At 34.6% G+C, this 22,331-nt stretch overlaps 1 protein-coding gene across 1 annotated transcript in view; it reads right to left on the minus strand.

Annotated features, from left to right (window-relative positions):
- LOC150093383 (uncharacterized) overlaps positions 1–19,610 on the minus strand; it is a 45,229-nt gene extending 25,619 nt beyond the window's left edge. The window contains exons 1-3 of the mRNA XM_090413877.1: positions 19,510–19,610; positions 12,706–12,825; positions 5,818–6,050 (exon numbers count right to left, since the gene is read on the minus strand). Coding sequence (XP_090270003.1) covers positions 5,818–6,050; positions 12,706–12,818 — 346 coding nt within the window. The 5' untranslated portion in view covers positions 12,819–12,825; positions 19,510–19,610. The remainder of the gene's footprint in view (positions 1–5,817; positions 6,051–12,705; positions 12,826–19,509) is intronic.
- Positions 19,611–22,331: the final 2,721 nt, after the last annotated feature.

Here is a 22,331-nt window from a genome sequence, read left to right on the forward strand (position 1 = left end):
ATTCTAATCTCAGCAGACATAACATTTTCTTCTAGATTAGATATATAAAGTAACTGAACCGTTGCTACTATTTTACACTAAAATGGATGGGTATGTTCTCCAAGTGATTTACATTTGTAACAGTTGTCTTGCGAACGATTTATGAAATAACTTCTCTGAAATATCCGCAGATTGATTAGGTCTATATCCCCCCCGCCCGCCCAAAAAAAGAAGATTATGAGATGCATATGCACCTTTTCTTTGAAAATAATTCAAATCCTCTTCTTCAAGATAATTGTATGAAATAATTTCTAATTTTTCAATAATAAAAGTGAAACTGATCATGATAAATTAAGAAAATATTTTGGCATAAATTATGTATAAGCATGTAAACGAAATGTCAGTGTTTCTGTTAGGATATCGGTAATCAACAATCGAAAAGGAAACAAGACATTCTTGATGTATTCTGCACTATAGCCTGAGGCACTTCAGTGTTCTCCCCTTTCTTTCTCAATAACACTGAGAGTAATAAGCCTTCAGCTTTTCCTCCAGCTAAGAGGATATTACCAAGTATTTATAAGACGTAGATTATTTCAGAAATAGCTTCCAGCAGCAGAAGTAATATTTAGATTTTTTTAAAGAAAAAAAAACAAAAATAATACTACTGAACTTTCTTTTGTGTGGTATGCATATAAACAATTTTGCATGGTGAAAATATAGCATATTATTTCTAAAATTTCACATAATTTCAGCAGACAGTAGAACAGCTGGTTTTAGATTGCAAATAAATAGTATAGAATTAGAAGCTTCATGGTACAATCTGATTGCTGTATATCTTTTGTCAAAATGATAAAATGAAGTAATAGATTTTGAATACTGTCTAGAAAAGCTTTCAAACCTGTAGAAGTTTAGAGTAGTTATGTAATTAAGTTCCAGGAGAGGATGGGGGGGGGGGGGGGGGAGCATTAGAAAATCTTCAAAATGAGCAAAAAATTTTTAATCATTCCATATATGATATTTTTCACATTATATTTTCAACATATCTACGAGGATATGGACTGGATATTATCATAATATAATAAAAGATATCATAATAAATAAAAGACGAAGGTGAAGAATCACTGCTAAAATATCATTGGATATAAATTTTTGATACCAAAAGGACTCACAATCAGAAACCGAGTAATGCAATTTACAATTTTAACATTTTTTTTTTTTATTCTGTCTTTATGAATAACAAAAAATCGTTTCTAAAACTGAAATGTGATGATCCATATAATGCTATTCGGTTAGAAATGAAAGCATAAGGACATATTTATTTCAATAAATATTATTTAAAAACATAAATATTTGACATAATATTTTCAAAGCAAACATTTGAAAATTCTGAAATTCGAATAAAATTGTTTCTATATTATAAGTAAAAGTGAAAGAACAATCAGTGCAACTCTTCCGGTGCACTGATTTGTAGAATAAAATACACTAAATTTACTATCAGTAAATAGATTCATTGCAAAGGCCGATCGGTGGTCATTTCAGGATTGATTTTTTTCGCATATGTGAAATTCGTTTCAATTTTTGGGAAGAGACACAAATAATTTTAGAGGCAAAAAAGGTCAAATAGCTTAGGACAGTAAATGAAATTCTAAGCAAAACAATAGATGTAAAGACAGGGGGACACAAAGGCCACTCAGCAACAGTTAATCCACTAATGGCTATAGAATAGCCATAACGAGATTAACAGCGGAGGAAGGTAATGGCATGATAAAAGGCAGAATGCCGACGAAGTTTTGATTCATGAAAAAAGCTAGGGAGAGCTGACTATTTCATCCATACCAGCCGGTTGGGAGGTTAATGCTGAAATTGTACTGAAGGCACCATGGACTGCTCAACATAAGCATCTTTTTGGCTTCCATTTCACCCTGATTAGCAATGAAAAGTATAGCACATTAATGAAGTTTTGGCCTAGGCCTAGGCAAAGAATAATAGCAATTAGATTGTATCATAAATTACCATGCTACAGAGAACTAGTTATGAGGATACATTAGATCTCTCTGGAGTAGGTAATACCCACCCCCACGACTATATCTTCTCAGCTATCTTTCAGAAGCATGAGCAGAACAACTCAGTTTCTTCGACATCTCATGATCAGCCTCCTCTCACTCAATAATTACAATATTTTAAAGAAAATTATCAGAATGCCAGTCAACAAAGTATCTATTACAGCAAAGTTGAATCATTATTTGGAATCAAAATTTGCCAAACAGAAATCACCCTTCCCAATTAAAATATCATCCTAATGATATTTTAACTGAAAAGCAAGATCTAATTAATTTACTTCTGTGTGTTAAACATGCACTATTCTTGCCAGTCTAGGATAGTGTTCATTCCAAAGAAGGGATGATGCATCTATACCCTTCAATTACCACCTAATTAGTTTCTCCTATTTGCCTTGTATTCTATGGTCTCATTAAACAGTCATATAACAAGCACAATTTTAGGAAGACCTTAATCCCTGTAGACAGCTGTGCTGAGAACACTTAAATTCTCTGCAGTTTTCTTTCTGAATCATAATGCCAAATTCAGCCTCTGGACAACTCTGGACCTGCAGCAAGTCTTTGCGAGTATGTTCCTTCAAACTATATTTCAAGTAATGTCTACTACATAATGGCCAGAAGCTTCCCTCACCTATATTTCAGAGATGTAGTCCACAAATTCTTTTACTATCACCCTGAGCTCCAGATTAACGTCCACCCTGGTGCTTAACAAGCTGAGCACTGGATAAACTATCACTGCTTACTTGTCCATGGAGCAGGACATTACAAATCACAAGTAACCGATAATTAAGAGAAACTGTACATCTGTTTCCATTTTAACTTTTAAAAAGGTATAAGTAATTATATTGCAATCAGCATGAATCATATATGAACATTTGCATATGACTAGCATGTTTGCCAGTCATACAAATAGTTCATATCTGATTGATATGTATAATACTGTACTTGTTACATGATCCTCCCCCCACCTCTAAAACTAATATCCTTTTTAGTCAGTGTTAATCAGCACACACTTTTCCATAGTAATCTATATACACAATTTGCTTTTTTTTTTGTTATTCATATACCTACAACTTGACTATCTAGAAATATATAGTATCTTGATTTCTTTTATGCTCATGATTATTTACAGAATACCAGTTTATTACAAGTTATTCAAAATTTATGGATAAGGCATAAATCTCTCCCCACATCACAGCACTAACACCACACTGTGCAGGTATAGGTAGAACAGTTTTCTTACAGAAGGAAATCTTTTCAAAGAATTGAATGATCTAACATCTATTTGGTCTATTCTTTAACCAGGAATTTAGTTTTCAGTTTATTTCCAAGAAAAGCCTGCTAATAATATAAAATTAGACTCAAATTATGCAACCTGTTGAGCTAAACACTTCATACATGGTATCCCATCTGTTCTTATTACTGAATTTTTATCCAGGCTATGCAACATTTGTCAAACCTCCTTTTCATGAACTGCTGTCTCTTCATCCAGTTTTCCAGTAGCTGTCATTTTGATAGATCTCAGTGTACTCATTATTTGAACAATGCTATATGCTTCTAACATGAGTACCATCAGCATGTGCGAAGATTCCACTTCATTCCATCTTTACTTGCAGCATAACAATTCTTTTGGATTGCCTTCAAGACTGCCACTTTCTTTTCATATTCCAACTTTGCAGTCCAAACAATAATACTTAACTTTTCCTATTTTTTATATATTTCATAACTCCATCTTTATTCTCACATGCCTTCCACACCTTATGGATCTCTTTCTTTTGCATGTCCATTTAACTCCTAACCTGTTTGTTCTTTGAACTCCAGACACACACACACACACACACACACACACACACACTAAGATAATACATCATTAAGCAACTTTTCATATTTTCCCTGTACTGCAGATATTCTTCACATTCAATAACTGACAGAATGAATACAATATTCTCTTCAGTTAGCCATAATTTCCAACTTTGCAGTTCATCATGTAACTAACTTTGCAGTTAGTATGCTGTTGAATGATCACCATCCCTAACTGACAAAACAGTTCAGACAAGATCCCTTCTGGTGCTGTGATCAAATCTAACAATTTTTGATCTCCAGTTCCTTCTTTCACACAAGGCACTTGCAGAATGGCTTGAATAGGCTGCACTTTGGCACGATGAGATTTCAAGGTATTACAACAGCATATTATAATAGGAACCTTATGTGGCTATGGATCTTGAGCTTATGATGGATAAGAAGCTGCAATTCAAAGAACATACAGCAAAAACAACTCATAACTGCGATGCTGAAACAAACACTGACTTTTAAGGAACTCATCTTCCCTCTTCACAAGGCCCTGACACACCCAACCTTGGATTGTTATGTGCAGATTTGGTTTCCTGGGTTCTGAGATGAAACTGTGGAGAAGGTGCAAGAAAGAGTTACAAATATGATATCAGGATTATGAAACAGATGAGATTGAGAGTAAGTAAACTACAACACTGGTAAACAGGAGAAAGAGAGGCAATATGATAAAAGCCTACATACTTCTGAAAGAGTTATCAAGGGCTCAGGAAGGATGAGAGCTATATTTTTCTATCACAGAGTGAGCAGAACAGTTTGCTTGTTTAAGTGAATGCATTAATATGAGTTTTAAGAAGGTATTACAAATTGTGCAGGTGATGTAGCTTTTCTCAATGAGCATTTAAAGCCTCTGATAATAAAAATGGCACTATATGCTCAAACATTAATAAATATAGAATGAATATCTGTCATTAGTAATAATGTAATTTTTCATGTAGTACTATCATATCCTGTACACCCCTTGAGGGTATATATCAGGAATTTGATGATATCTTTGTCAGTGAAAAGTGCACAACTAGTCAATTCTTGCTACAGCAAATCATAAGGACCACAAGAATGGTCTAAGTTTGCTATAGTGAATTTCCTTTAGCACAGAATATTATTGCAGGACTAAAATGCATGCAATAAACAATTATTAAATAAACAGCCTTTTGACTAGTGTTTTTTAAACCAGAAGTCCTCAATACTCTGGCGTCAGAGATGCAAGTATCATTTGCAGAAATGAACTTATAAGTAAATATTTTATTGATATATAAAACTTTCCAAAATAACCACCTATTTTTTTTTTTAAAAATCTTTCATTTAGCAAAGCAATAACTGCAGATGTGTATGGCTTGTAGAGTAATTAGTGAAAATGTCTAACCTGCATCTTCTACAATAGTTCACAAGAAAACAATTGTTTCACTATAAAAGTAATATGGCCTCTTTACTGCTGCATTTTCAGATTATTATATACAAAAAAAAAAAAAAAAAAACTTGCCCAAAGAAATAAGCGATACACCTTCATGAAATCTTTCTCTTACAATGAGTTATAGACGATTATTTAGAAGCAATTTTTTCTTTTAATACTGCAATAGCAAAAATGACCACTAAAGTTATTTCCACACAAAAAGATATATCCCATGTTTAAGGGCTGAGTAGTCTGAATATCATCTACAGCAGAGAGAGAAAGGATAGTTTTTTTTTTTTTTTTTTTTTGCTATTTTCTTCATTAACCCAATCATTTTCACTTACACCAATTTGAAAAATTTCTCACAATTCTTCTGCATTGCTTAGTAGAAGCCTTAAATAACAAAATATTGCTGTCAGCAGACAGCATGCCATGATTAAGATAAAATTATACTAAAGGATATGAAAATAAATGTTCATTAGTATTAACACAGAGAATAGCACTTAATAATAATAATAAAAAAAAAACTTTAGATGCACTTACCACCTCTGCCCATTGGTCCACCTCTTGGTCCTCCTCTTCCAGGAGGGCCACCTCTCCCTGGAGGCCCACCTCTAAGTGGTCCACCACGAGGAGCTCCAGGTCCCCTACCTGGACCTCTTCCTCTTGGTCCTCCACGAGGTGGAGGGCCATTCTGTCCCATTGGTGGTCCACCACCGCCTCCACCACCTCCTGCTCCTCCCCTAGGACCACCTCGTCCACGTCCTGGTCCACCTCTACAAAGAAGTTTCATATAAGTAATTCAAAATACACAACATATGACTCAAATTTGATACTAGCTGTTAGAGAAGGCTCAAACTGCACAACTTTCTCTAAGAGGTGTGCTTTTATATATAATAACATATAATACAAACACACAACTATATAACATTTACATAAGATTTTCTTCAAGAAAATTTCAACTAAATGTTACATATACAATCAAAACGAATAGTCTGACCCACTTTTCAATTAATATTTTTGTTGGTGAAATCAAGAAGCTAATCTTCATCAAATTACTGATATGTATTCAAGAATGTTAAGATAAAGTGATAGTAATAATGCAAACTTTCACATAGTACTAACTTCCTATCAACAATTTTCCTTCAAATTAATCTCAGATCTGCCAGAACTCCAGATCTCATATTTCAGTCTTCTAAGGCAGTGCTTCCCAAACTCTGGGCTGTTAGTTTTGTTGAGTGGGCCCATGGAATATTGAAAACAGATTTAAAATGTTTTTAAGACTAAGCAGATTTTTTTAATCTTAAAAACATATTCAATTATTTCTTTTTTGTATTTTTTATATTTTAATGGCAAAAATCACACATTGGTGTTGGTTCACAAATTTTGCTTCCTGCATATTTAGGCACTTAATGAATATAAGTTTCATATTTAGGCACTTAATGAATATAAGTATAAGCACAAAAAAGCTTATAAACGCAAAATCTTGCACTCATTTAAAACAGCTAAGTTTTTCATGCTTTAAATTAATGTTTAATTGCTAGTGTACAAGGTGCAGGTGATGCACATGAAAGAAATACGTTTGGGGTGCAGGGCAACTGTGCTGATAGCACAGATCGCATGTATCAGAACTATAAACGCCAGGGATTCCCTTGTTGACATAATTCACTAATTTCATCTTGTTAGACTGTGGTGAGCCGGTACGTGGTGCTATTATTTGATATATTCTATGTTAAAAGTTAACCCTGAGATGGATAAGTGGCTGATAAAAAAAACAATCCAGCGAACAATCGGCAGAAGCAGAAACAGACTCACAAATGAGAGTATTTCATATTTTACCAGCACAGTCCGCATCATCTTCAGGGCCAGACAGTAAGAAACAAAAAATATCATATGAAAAAAAATCGAAAATATGATCCTTCTTATTTGAAATATGGGTTTGTATCATCATATAATGATCTAAACAAACCTGCGTGTAATCTGCTGGAAACAGTTATCAAATGATTGCATGCAACCCAGAAAACTGTCGCCATTTAGATACTGTTCATGGGGAATATAAGAGTAAAACAATCGAGTCTTTTCAAAGAAAGGCTGAAGAATTAAAATGACAAACTAAATGTTTTTCAAAACATACTAAATTGAATGATAAATTATTATTATTTGACACCTCCAGGGAGCCAAAGACCATCGAGGGAGGGCACCTGCTGTACAACTGTCACCACCACTCAATCCACAAATGACCGCAACTACACCAATGCCATCTACCACCACTTCCAGACACAAACATCCATGCCCACGGTAGGATTCAAACCCACAGCCTTTTGGCTGGAGAGGGGATACGCTAACCACTCGGCCAGCCAAGCCATCTGTAAAATCTTTTAATTAGTAAAATTAGTAATAGTATCTTTTACATTTTACGTTTCATGTGCTTGTACTGCAAATGTACAATAACAATATATAGGTATATTGTTATTGTACATTTGCAGTACAAGCACATGAAACGTAAAATGTAAAAGATACTATATAAAAATATAAGATGTTAAAAATGTAATTTTGCATTTGATTTTTGCAATATTCGCTGTGTATGTTTTGTATTGAATATAAATACAACAAATATGATAAAAATGTTTGTATTAATTTTTTTTTTCGATGGGGGCTGTGAAATATTTTAATTTTTCCAAAGGGGCCTTTACATCCATAAGTTTAGGAAGCACTGTTCTAAGGAATTCCTAACAGCATCAATCCACTGTATAAGTGGATTGATGCTTGGTTTTTCTCTGTATCTTTTTCTTGCCATTGTATACCACCTGACAGTAGCTATGCTTCCCCATTCCGAATACAAACAATCGAGTTTTTTTCAAATATCTTCATTTTTAATTAGATTCTGCCCTTGGTGACATCTGTTCATTGTAATTTTTCTCAAAACTCATAACTGTGGTCTCTGGTTGATCCCAACAACTATTTGGCCTGAACCCAGCATTCCTCTTAATTTCCTTGGCCTCTTCTAAAGTATGCTTGCATATCTTACCTGGAACAGTGATTAAGAAAATTCTTCTAATTTTCACATTGCTTTATATCTCTTTCATATAAATAGGAACTATGAAAGCACTGCTCCAATAATATGGAATTTAACCTACTGATCTGGTCAAATATATTCATTCTGAATTGTATAGTGCAAACAAACTTTTATCCTTCTATATTATAGCATTTCTAATTGAATATCATTTAGTCCTTTCCAGTTTGTTTTCAAGTACTGATACTCCTGATTGCATTCCTTGAGTATGTTATATTGCTCTACTGTCACTTGTTTCATTTAACATCTTTCAAAAGATTTTTTATATCAGTCCCAGACACGAGAGAGCTCAAGCCTATAACATGACAGGGCAACATGTGGACAAGTTTGAAGAAAGGAATTTGTTGTGTGTTAAGAAGACCTGAAAGTTCTAGAGGGAACTGTTCCAAAGAGCACAATTGAAGGAAATGAAGGCAGAGGAATAAGAAGCTGGATTGAGTTGTATATGGGAATTGACCAACAGCTTCCCATGTCCAGTAGAAAAAAGGATGGTAGTGGTAAGCTGTATATCGTCATATGCCAGGACGCCAGTGAAAAAGAAGACAGCCAGCAATATCCCACAAAGGTATGTCCGGTTTTTTCTTCTTAAATATATATATATTTTCTTCCTATATATTCTTCATATATCTGTCCCTATAAAACACTAGTAATGCCCTAAAATTTGAGTAAAAAGCCAATGACATTATAAAAAAGGAGGTACTCCTAAACAAAAATAGGCTAAATAGCCATAAAAATTATATTTAGTCAGGAGTAACATGGGAATTTTCCCAGAAATAATACCTATCAGTTAAGAAAATTGCTCACTTTTGTATAGAGCATTATGAGAGAGAGGTCTTAGGTACACTACCCCAAATGTGAGAACAGTGCTCTAAGGTTGTAGAAATTTGACCATGACTGGAGGTGAAAAGGCTATAAACCTGATGTGTTTATGCCAGGATAGGCTAGATACGTGTTAACACAAGAATAACCTCATATCTATGGTCTAGTCTTTGATCGACTTGATTATATAGAGAAACCTGTGGAGAATTCGTGACTAAATTTAACACACGTGAACCACAGTAGGTTTTTTTTTATTACGTAACTATCTCATCCTAAGTATCTTAGGACATCATCAGTACAGTAGAATGATACTAGGAATGTATAGTAATGATTAATTTAAGTTCAGGCCGCAACGTGCCACCTCACACAATTTGGATTCCATTGGACGTACACGCTCTATCCTTTGTGTCATTCCTAGTATTGTTCTACTGTACTGATGATGTCCTAAGATACCTAGGACGAATTATTTATGTAATAAAAAAGACCTACTACTGTGGTTCTATTTAGCTTTGATCAACTGTTTTTTTTTTTATCCAACTCTCAGATTATTAAGTTAAAACTAGCTTGAATACAGCCTTGTTTACTGTAGTGATTTGGCTAATTTCTTATGTGATATGAATTTGTTCAACTGGCTCCATGTCATACCAGCTTGGATTATTCTATTATCCATTTCCAGATTTAATATGACATCATCACTAAAATTAGATGAAATGAAATATTTCACTTCTTTCTATAGGCTTTCCAACTCGAAGGTAGGTGATATTTTCCACACCCCTGCCAATTTTCACACTAAAATTTGTTATAACAGTTATTTAATCTAGTCAAAGAATCCCTAACAAAACTTCTATGAGATTATTTAGCACATGCATAAAGATCTTAGTTTAATATCTTCAATTTTAAAACTAGTTTTACTGTCCCTTTGCTTCATAATGTAATTCACATAGATGATTAATAGTGGAAATGGTGGTGAATCTGTCTTACACCTGATTTTACAACTTGAACGTAATTGTGTATTTCTCTGTATAGTGTTCCATTTACCCCAAAATTTCAAAAAGTTTTACTTGTGGCTTTGTCATATGCATATAATATAAATACTGGTCTTATTCCCATGATCAAAGTGAAATTCTGATCCTGACCACCTCTATTTGGCCTGAACTAACTCATTCTTCCCCAAGTTCTTTTATACATTTTTTTTTTTTGGCTTCTTTTTCAAGCACATACTGGAATACTTTTGTGTTAGGATGTATAAAACACTTATATTAAGGCTTCGGAATTATAAGAGTAGACTATAAAGATTCTCATATTATACAGGGCAAGATGAAAAAACAAAGTACCTAGGAGGAAAAATTCTATCACTTATGTACAAGACTGGCTAACCTTCAACTGAAAATCCCTTATAAAGGATTTTCTCATACATCAGCCACTTTTTTTTTTTTGAAATTTCATTTAAACATGATTCTATTCATAAAGTTGCTAATGGTTAACATATCCAGCTGCAGAAACCTTCAACTGAAAAGCCTTTAAAGAGGTTCTCATACATTAGCCACTTTTTTTTAATATTCCACATAAATATGATTCTATTTGTAAAGTTGCCAACGTCTAATGTTTCCAGGCTACTAACAAAAATAATAAAAAATAAATAAATAAATTAGTTTACTTCTAATTAAATTTCAATTTGAAACTGCTCCCAAAATCACTAAGCAAGCAGTTTCATGCTTTTATTTTAAATATATATTATATATACAGGATGATCAAAATTAAAGTAACCCTGTTTAAATGATCCAAATGCTGAGTACAGAAATACATTGTGTCTCATGCAAAAACGCAAAATTGCATGTAACACATTGCAATCTGATAAAAAAAAAAAAAAAGTAGTTCAAGAATTCACCACCAGGGGTAATGTAGATGTAGTGAAGGAGCAACATTCACAGGCTGAACTGTTCAATGCGCTGCCCTTCCCAGTATACCACAAACTGCATCCTTTAAGGCGTGTTCAATGGCAGAACACAGCTGGTCAGGGATAATGTTGATGCTGTAGTTCAGTGCTGGTTCCATCCTACATCAAAATGGCTGAAGCCATGCACAGGCACTGCTGCAGCTGTGCCACAACAAAATTATCATATTGTAATACTTCTAGGCAGTAACTGAGCAGGTCACAGAAATAACTAGTGAATGTCCTCAAAGAATGGTCAAATGATAATCAAAGCTGTAACTTGCACCAGACAGTAACTTATGGTGAATGCACAGGAATTTGTTGGATTGCATGAGGGTTTGAGTAGCCCAAACCCAGCAATTGTGAGTATTTATAGCTCCGTTCAGGTGAAAATGAGCCTATGTCCCCACAAACTCATCTACATTCATGTGGCATCCAACACTACTCGAGAAAAGAATGTTAGCGAATGCCAGGTCCTGTAGGAACAACTCCTGTGTCAGTTAATTTAAATGGACAGAAATGAAGAATCTTCTCTAGAATTTTCCAGATACTTGTGTAAGACACACCAATGTATCTTGAAATAGCACGTGCACTGCAGGAACTAATGCCGTTATTTACTACCTGCTCCACAATGGCAGTCACAACTTCATTCACACAATGTGAACTGATGGTTTGTGAATGAAGTCTACCAGGTCTAACTCCCAATGAGCCCGTTTCTTCAAAATGACTAATCTTTCACCACAGAATATATGGGTATAGTGGACCTCGCCAACATTTGTTCTTTTTCTTCTTCCCTTCGCGTATTAGGCCTAGTGGCTTGTTATGGGGCTATCCTTAGCCCTTCTAAGCCATACCCATTCCGAGGATAAGGTGGCTAGCCCTCTGCCTCCCGGTGTGTCCTATGTCTGTAGATGCGTGTGTTCACGGGACCAGTTTGCCTGCTTGTGGGAGGAAAAACCCCAGATAAACTGGGAGGAAAAAAAAAAAAAAAAAAACACGCATTCCACACCCAAGACTTGGCTATGTCTGAGAAAGATCTTTAAGCTCCTCACATCGGCGACAGGAATCCAACCCAGGACACTCCTTTCCCGGGCATATGGTTGAGAAGCACATAGCCACTTGGTTAACTGTGTGGACACCAGCATTTGTTCAGATGATGAAATTTGCAGAATGCAGCAACAGCATTGCAATTGTTTAGGTTGTACAGCTTCACGAGTAAAGCATGTTGGGGCAAGGTTAATGCCATCACTGTGAATGGCATTAACTAGAATGAAGGGAAAAATCCCATGTCTGAGTTTAAACCCTCCTGGCACCTGCCAAGTTGTATGATATGCAAATTTCATGTATTTGTGTACCCAACATCCCCCAGTAGCAGTAATTTTGAAACTAGTATTTTTCCCCCCCTCAGATATTGCTTCTGCATGCAACACAATGTATCCCAGCAGTTTCGCAGCATTTGGATCACTGGATTGCCTCCATAAGACCTTAAACAGGGATGTTTTTCACTCCATATATTCAAATATGATTACTTAATTGCATGTAATACATAAATTGACAATTCTTTGTGCTCCACCATAAAAAAAAAAAAATTTCATTAAGACAATACCTTCCTGGCGGTCCACCTCTTCCTCGGCCAAAACCTGGACCCCTACCAGGTCCACGACCCCTTGGTCCCCCTCTAGGTCCTCCTCTTGCAGGTGGTCCACCAACTGGTTCCATATTTTAACTGTAAAAAAAGAAAAAAAACTATTTCTAATTGTACAACTTCAATTTTCAAAATCAGTAACCAGTTCACACAATGCAACTAAAACCCTATTTTCTAATCACCATTTTGGAATGATTTTTTCCCCATGGAAATGCAATAAGTAAACTTAGTTATTTTCATTTAAGTCAATGCAATGAAACAATATTTTTATACTTCAGAAAACAACAGGAATCAAGGATTCATTGCAGGGCATACATTGCCCACACCAACAGTCATACCTTCTCATCCACACTAGACACATTCATTATTTCAGATAAACTGACTTGCTCATTTCTACAACATCTAGTTCTCACCCCTTTCTTACCAGCATGCAAACTACCACAGATGTTCTCTCTCCCTGCTTTCCATAATGAAAAATGTCAACCAATATCCTATGAACTCCTTTCAGAAGTTTATACCAAATCTCCACACAGCAGATGGTCATATCAAGGACATGTAAAAAGGCAAAATGACTTATTCTCACATGTAATGTTGTTTCAGTTGTTTCTTAGGTTGCATTTCTGTTATGTGACATTTGAACTTCAACTTCTGGTCAGGTTCTCAAGCATAATAGAGGAAATCTCATCAAAAAGACCAAAGTGTATAAAATATTATATTTTGCACTATGGTCTGCTCATTTGCCCACAGTTCCAGCCTATTCAAAACATCTCCTTTCAAGCCCTTCCCAACATATATAGACTGAACCTGGGTTACACACTACTGGTCACCTTAAATTTGGCAGATTAAATCCACATCTATTTTCTGATACTTACTCATCAGCCACCCACTTATCAAAGTCAACAGTTTATATTCTAATTCCATATCCTTAATTTATTATTATTATGCAATACCTCCAAGGACTCATCACAGGAGGACAATTCCACTCTATGCAACCAGACATCTATGCCACTTAACCTCTATCTACACGTAACACTGTCTACATTCCACACCATAATTATAAAAATGAATGGGCTCATCTCGGATTAATGTAATACACTGTGTATCATGTTGTATCTGCAGAATGCCTTGGCAAAGTCCAACAATATATATATTACAATGTATCTCATTTCCATTATCCAACTTAGCTATAACATAAAAAGATGATAAAACCACTCAGACATGACCTGACCTCGCTTGGTTAATTCATACTGTTCCTTACAAAGTATAGCTTGTCTCTCAATCCATTTGTCTGCAAACTTTTACCAACTTATCTAAAATCTTCCTTGCCACTTTTCAATGTCAGTTGTTAGGCACATCAGTTTTTCTGCACTGCCCTTGTACAAGGATAGTACACATTCTTTCCAGAGCTGAGACTCAAATTATACTAACATGCCAAGGCCCTAATCAGTTTGGCTGAACATTCATTTAGCATATATGCTGATATCTCATGTCTCTATTGAAGAATTTCTACCCAGGCTATTGAACAGTTCTAGAACCTTCATTTCATGCACCTCTCTCTCTCTTCATCCAAAGTAGTAATAGCACCATACACCATGTTGCACAAGCCAGTTTGATATATCTTAATTAAATGAACACTAATATGAACAACTGCATTCTGTAGCTATTTTTACACATTTTCTTTCTTTTACTTCCAGCACAACAATAAAACCCAGGCTGCCCTTAAACTACATCCAATTTCTTTTCATATGACAACTTTCTATACAATACAATAACTTTTTTAGTTTGGGCCTTATGTTCCATACTCCTCTCATCCTTATTTTCACAATATTCCTTCTACATCTCATGGATCTCTATTTGTTCTTCGAATTCTTGGAATGCATTTAAATACTGCATCATTGAAGCAGCTTTTCAAAGCTTTGCAGTTCATGCATCTACGTAACCTTTCCTAACTGGAACATCTATACACTAAGCCACTTTCCAGATTAACAGTCATTATGGTAGTGATCAATGTCACAAAGTGGCTAAAGAGTCACATCCTTAACTGAGACCATTTTTGACACTATGATCAAATCAAATATTCTTTGACCCAGTTTCTTTTTCACATGTTTCTTGAAAAAGTTGTTTTGCAACAGCTCAAGAAATTTTCCTTTGTTCTTATAATGAATTTTCTCTGCTACTCAAAGAATGCTGCACCCGTTTTGGTATGCAGTTATGCAATGCTTTGTCAGATACTGCCATCTCATTTCCCACACACTATCAACATCTTTTCTGCAAAACTCATTAACCTAGCGTATTGATGCCAGTTGATCACTCAGCTTATAGTTCTACATATATATCTTCTTGATGGCCTTTTCCTGTCTAATTTTCAAACCAATACATAAGGGAGCAATGATACTTCATTCATTTTTTCTTCTTTTCAATCCACATTGCTATAGTTACAATCTCCCATTAGGATAATCTTCCTTTTACTTTCCCAATTAATGTTTAAACATTTAACAATCAGTGCTCTCCAGATTCCCTGGCCTATAACAATATCCCATTAGATATACTATTCTAGGGATCTCAACTTCACACCAAACAGCTTCAAAATCTACATACGTACTATTTTCCTTTCACTGGAATCATTAATAGTGTCCCCTCCCTCATCTCTTCACTTTCCTATCCTTTCAGAAAATTCTATATCCTTTCATTGCCCTGACAGTATATCATCAGACAACCAAGTTTCACTTATACCAATTATCTTTGGGCATACTGACTCAATCAATGTTGCAAACTCAACTCCTTTATTTCTGAAATATATCAATATAACAAGTCCTCACTCTTTGAGGCTATCCCACCAGCACCACTATGTATTCTCTCTGCTATAATACACCTCTTTGATCTGACCCTAATTATTATTCATATCCTATCATCCCCACCTATGCACTGCATCACTCTACCCTGCCATAATCACTTCCTCACTTTCGTATCGATCTTCTTCTAGCCCCTATACAACCTGATTCTCAACCCCTCTGACCCTTGGTTATACTAATTCTGTGTGAATCTTGTGGTATATTTTAAGCAAACAACAATCACCCCAAATGTCCAACAACCCCATTCAAATGCAATCTCAATCTAACTTCCCTTCAAATTCACCTCCATATATTCACAAATTGAACACTCTTTGCCTGACACAATTCAGCTATCCTATTAGCCTCCATTTCACAAATAGACTAAAACTCACTACAAGGAGCATTATTACTTTTGTGAGTTTCTACCCTAACTGAACTCAATTCATTTGAACTGATATCATTAGTAGTACCTCCCACCTCATCCCATATCCTTTCTCAAAATATTATAACATACAAACACTATACATCAATTCCAGTCACACTGAGTCTGAAAGCCAGGTTTCACTAATGCAATCATAGACCACAATGTGTTCACCAAAGTAACAAACTCATTTCCTTTGCTCCTGATGCTCTGATTTTTATTTCAACATAAGCTACCTCCTTTTTTTTTTTTTTTTTTTTTTTTTTTTTATGGTTACATCTAAAGTCTGCTTGGCCCAACTGGACAACTTTTTCTTTAAAATCCCCACACACAAAAGTCTAAATCCAAAGCATACAAGCCCACATTTTCAGATTCACAACCACATTCACTGATATTCACATTATCACATCTATATAACGTAACAATTACAGGTTGTTCTAATGTTATTTCATTATATCATTAGTATTAATGATAGTAAATAATAAATGGTGTTGGTGGATTGAATTTTATTTATTTTGTATCCAAACATAAATGGTACAACATTATTTACAACAAATTAGGATACATTACAAATGAGAACAGCTTAAATTTGGTAGGTGAATTATACAGGGAATAATTAAATATGAAAAAAAAGAAAACCATACATAACTTATATACAATAAATATAGTCAGATGTTCCTCCATATCTTGCACGATCAACTGCTCTTTCTGTGCAAGATATAAGATCCTCTTTTGTGCAAGGTGATGAAAGAAAGGGACAAGAAAAAAGGTGTTCCATGGACTAGGTCAGCACTTCCCAAACTGTGGGCCGCGGCCTCCCTTGGGGACCGTAGGTTTTGTTGAGGGGGCCGTGAAATAATGAAAACAAATTGAAAATGTTTTAAGACTAAGTAGATTTTTTTTATCTGAAAAGAAACTTATTTAATTTTTATTATTTCTTTTGTGTTATTTTTTATATTTTAATGGAAAAAAAAATCACACATTGGTGTGGGTTCATAAATTTTGCTTCCTGCATATTTTGGCGCTTAATGAATATTAGTAATTATATGCTTATTCGTATAAGTTCCATTTCGAAGCAGAAATCTAAGAATTGCAGTTTCAAATATTTCACCTGATATTGACTTTTTGTGGAGCAGTATTGAAACACATGCATCACATTAAATTGTTATTAAACTTCTTTTATGTTTTTAATTGTTTCTTTATTACTAATCGTTTTAGTTTCACGTGCTTGTACTGCAAATGTACAATAACAATATATCTATCTATATAAAAATATGAGATAATGTACCATGTCAAATGTGTATGTAAGATGCTAAAAATGTAATATTTGCATTTGATTTTTTCAATATTCGCTGTGTATGTTTTGTATTGAATATAAATACAATAAATATTATAATAATATGTCTATATTACGATTTTTTCGAGGGGGGGCATCAAATATTTTAATTTTTCCAAAGGGGGACTTGACATCCAGAATTTTGGGAAGCAATGGACTAGGTTGTACCACACTCAGTTATCTGGGCCAGTGAGGTAGTCCCATTTGATAAAGTTTTGTTTGCAGCGTCCTGTTGTTCAAGGTATGTTGAGGCTTTTCCAAGTATTCCAGTCCAAGTAGGCACCACATGAAAGATGTTCGGCTGTTGGAATACCAGTATTATTTTCAGGATATAGTGCAAGCCATTGTTGAAGTGATCTCTGGGAGGTTTTTAGGTGGTTCAACATTTGCCAGGAAGCTATGTCGGGATCTTTGTCTTTCAGGCACTGCGGTCTGGCCAAATAGTGGATGGCGTTCATCATTCATTTGTCGGCTTCTTTCGTCAGCTGAGAATGCAGATCTTCAAATTGAAGGGGGGGGGGGTGCAATACCAGTCAAAGTATACAGGTCTTTTAGTGGTGTTGGTTTCAGGCATCCTGTAATTAAACAGCAGCTTTCATTCAAAGTTTTTCAGCATGGCAGGATCTGGACCATACTGAGCAAGCATATTCAGCAGAAGAATAGCAAAAGGGCCAAGGCTCAGTGTGCTAGGGTCTGCACCCCATTTGGAGGAGGTAAGCTTTCTTAATATACTGTCTCTTGCATTCAGTTTTGCCTTTGTTTTTTCTATGTGTGTTTTATATGAGGATGCAACCGAGAGTCACACCAGTTCCAGAAATGGAACCTTCTTTCTTCTCATGGCTGCAAAACTGTGTTGTATTCCATATGGAAAATGCAGCTGTCCATCTAGTAAACTAATAAACATGGAATTTCCTCACCAGAATCATCAAGTGCTTACCAATTTAAAAAAATTGTCAGCTTATTACACGTTTTCCATACAACTCGACTAAATTCCACAGCTGACATGTATCAGTTTCTTATTTTATCCTCAAGCAATAAATTATATGATAAAAGGCTAAATAATAAAACTATACTGTACACTTTTATATCTGTCCATAATTACTGCTACACTACATAATAGGCACGAATTATGCTTTCTGTTATAATGGCTTGCCTGTGCAACTTCTTTGTGACAACACATTCTATAGAAATGAAAGCTTTCCTTGGCCGATTCGGCTGTAATCAACACACGAATACCATCCCCCCACCTCTAAATTGTACTATTCATTACTCACTGTTTTTGGAATTTTTCACCTCTTAATATCTCCACAAATTCAGAGTAAGAGGTGTTTGCAAATACATGTGAATTTTAACAGGCGCCATCATACCATTGTACAAGGATGGATTATCACTTGTACAATGGTAGCTCTCACTTCTTATTCATGAGAGTTCAACTACACTGTGCACTTTTTTTGGCCGACGTCTACCAACCGAAGTTAATGCATGACTATTCATTTGAGTTTTCTTTTAATTATCTGATATCCTTATTTATATCATTTTATTTCTATGAATAACGCTATATTCCATTCCCGATTTGACTATGAAATATATTGTAAACAATAGTGTACAAGGTCGTCTAGTACAATAACATATAAACAATAAAATTTTCATGGTACTATCATCATTATAAATCTGTAAACATTTGTTACAATTACATTATCACTCAATCAACTAATAAAAAAAAAAAAACGTACACCAATATATAACAAATATTAAACTGCAGAATTACGAAGACTGAACTGAGAATTAGAATCGAAAACAAAGACAGGCATTCTCTTTGTTAGGAGAAACCCGCCAAAACTACATACCAGTTAATTTAATGAGATTTGTATCAACATAAGACGTAGTACTTACTGCTCAGGAGAGAAAATAAAATAAAAAAACTCTACAAGCAATAAAGAAGGTAGAATTTTCTTTCACCAAAGTCAATTATTTCGATTAAGTTTGTATTCTTAAGTATACATACAATAAAAATGCCGGGAAATGCATGCACTCAGCGCAACAAAGGAAAGTAATGCATAACATATATATTGTATATAATTTACAAACATCGTAACATTAAGACGAAAATTTTGCTATAAAAAAAAAAAATATATATATATACATATATAAACAAACAATAAAAAGAAACTGCTTACCAGGATAGAAATTTCTCAAAAATTTAACAAATTTCAAGAACTTTCATAAAAAAATCAAGCATTAGATACTAAACACAAAATGGCCAAACATCTAAAGAAAGATGACGTCACTAACAACAAGAATGCGCGCTCTTGTGGACGCTAAATAAATTATGTTTAATAACCATGCAATATATAATTCTCAGCAGATTTCATAACTGGAAGATAATAATAATAATTATCTATAAATATTATCATTATATAAGAAATATAATATAAAATAATAAAAGAGGCCTGTGTAGCTCAATGGAAGTGAGGCTTGTGGTTTTTTTTTCTGATTTTTATGTCAAAAGGCAAAATGCAGAAAAATTATGCGGATTAATTTAAAATCATTGCATTATTATTACTATTCAACTGTGAGTTGTATTACTGCATTGTATACACATTCAGGCCAATCCATATACGGTGAATAAATATTTAATTAGTTTTTTTAAAAGTATGAATATAAATATATAAATTATAATTATAAATAAATGTATAAATGAATACCATAAAACATCTAATTTCAAGAACTGTCCCAATACTGAACCGACACCCACTCACGTCTTTACTTGTCCAGCAATTACAGCAGCCTTGCAAGAAATAGATCCTAATCCTGAACAACAGCTCTATACAAACAAAATCATCAACATAGCCAAAGCAGCACAAGGAGCATACGGAAATATCTAAGACTCTTCAAAGGACAAGACAACATCTAATTTTAAGGAGATTTCATAACTAAAAGATAATAATAATACTTATTATCTATAAATATAATATATTATCATTATAACAAATATATGTGTGTATATAAATATAATGAATCCTTATACTGTACAGAAAATGTTTTATTATTATTATTATTTTTATTATTATTATTATTATTTCCCTACTCAGATACGGAATAACAGTCTATGCAAATACATCAAACAGCCACCTAACAAAATTAGAAACATTACACAGGAAAATCTTGCCAACAGTGATCTGGACACCTTACACGCAACAACCAATATCCGACAAGCACATGGCGATACACAAAATTCTGAGCATTAAAAACCTGAAACACTACATGACATTAACAAGGAATTACTTGAACATCACCTATCGAAACAACAGAGACACACATTGTATAACACGATCTACAACAACTCTCTACATCCCCACACCCTTCAACAACTCATACGGTTCTTTTGTGAGATCACATTAGATACCCATGCAACTTAACAACCTACCAAGAAAGTTAAAAAACACGTAGATAACTACAGAACATTAAAAAACGAACTCTGGAAAATATACCAACAAAGTTAAGAAACCATTAACACTAATATACACATCCCAAATCACTCGCATCCAATGCCTGCATCCCATACATAAACAGTAGCAACAACACAAATAGTGAAGGCTAAATCCCACTCTACTCATAAAAGCTAACCCAAGCTTCGAAGTAGGTGGGATTAACTTGTCTCACTCATCTACAAGTAATCATTATAAGCAAATGCAGAAATTTGTATGTATAATCACTCTTTCTCGAACTTAAAAAAATTATACAAAAAATTCTGTTTAATCTTCATTGTTAATATTAGAAGAACATGTGTTGTAAATGCATAATATAAATGCAAAAAAAGTATTATTAAAATTTTAATTGAAATCCAATGTAGGAATTGCAGCACTTAGTGCTAAACTCTGTAAAATTATAAGGTGCAATTTCACACAAGATGTTTATTCTATGCATAAATATTTTAGCAATAAAAAAAAATTACAGGCAGGCTCATCGAGGAGGCCCTAACATCATGTCAAGAACAACTATTCGATATTCACACAGTATCTATCATACTTCACCTTGAACACAATCACAGTCATGGCACCCACAACATATTCTGGCAGCTTATTCCACTCATTCACCAGTTTCCAAGTAAAAAACCTAGCTCTAATTCCCTTGTTAACCACACTCTTGCCAAGTTTCCATGAATGGTCCCTAGTCCTCCCAACACCAGTCCTATTCTCAAAAATATCTTATGAATTAATCTTATAGAAACCCTTCATTAATTTGAATGTCTTAATCATATCACCCATTTCCCGCCTATCAACCAAATTCTGCAACCCACAAATCTTCAACCTGTTCTCATAAGATTCATTCCATAGACCTCCTATCATCTTGGTCACTCGTCTCTGGTTCCCCTCCACCTCCTCCCCATGAAGAAGAAATCCTGCCGCCCACATCTGGAGAGAGTAGTCTAGATGGGGTCTTATCAAGACTCGATATAGAGGAACAAAAACTTGTTTGTCTCTGCTTGTTAAAGTATTTTTCAGCAACCAAATGATTTGATAAGCTGATTTAGCCACTTTTGCAATGTGCCCCTAAGCTTCAACTCCCTATCCACCAACACTCCCAAATCCCTGGCCTCGTCAATATCTGGAGTAGGGTTCCACCAATGTGATATACTGCTGCTAATCTTTTCACCCCAAAATGCATAACCTTTAACTTTGCCACATTAAATTGACATCCATTCTCCTTAGCCCAGTCCTCCAAACTATCCAAATCATCCTGCAGAATTTTGACAACCTGTGCACTCACTATTGCTCTACCCAACTTTGCATCATCAGCAAACACAAATGAACACTTCCTCTTAGATCCTTTCCTATATCGTTAATGAACAAATTGAACAATAGTGGTCCAAGAATGGAACCCTGTTGCACACGACTAATCACAGGCCCTCTTTTGGACATTACGGTTCCCAATCATAAAAGAAGCAGAACTTCTCTCTACAATACATCAAATCAAACCAAACAAAGGCCAAGGAATT

Source organism: Typopeltis vanoorti, chromosome 24 (assembly GCF_054136105.1).
Source record: "Typopeltis vanoorti isolate ZY-2024b chromosome 24, IOZ_Tvanoo_1.0, whole genome shotgun sequence".
NCBI lineage: Eukaryota > Metazoa > Arthropoda > Arachnida > Uropygi > Thelyphonidae > Typopeltis > Typopeltis vanoorti.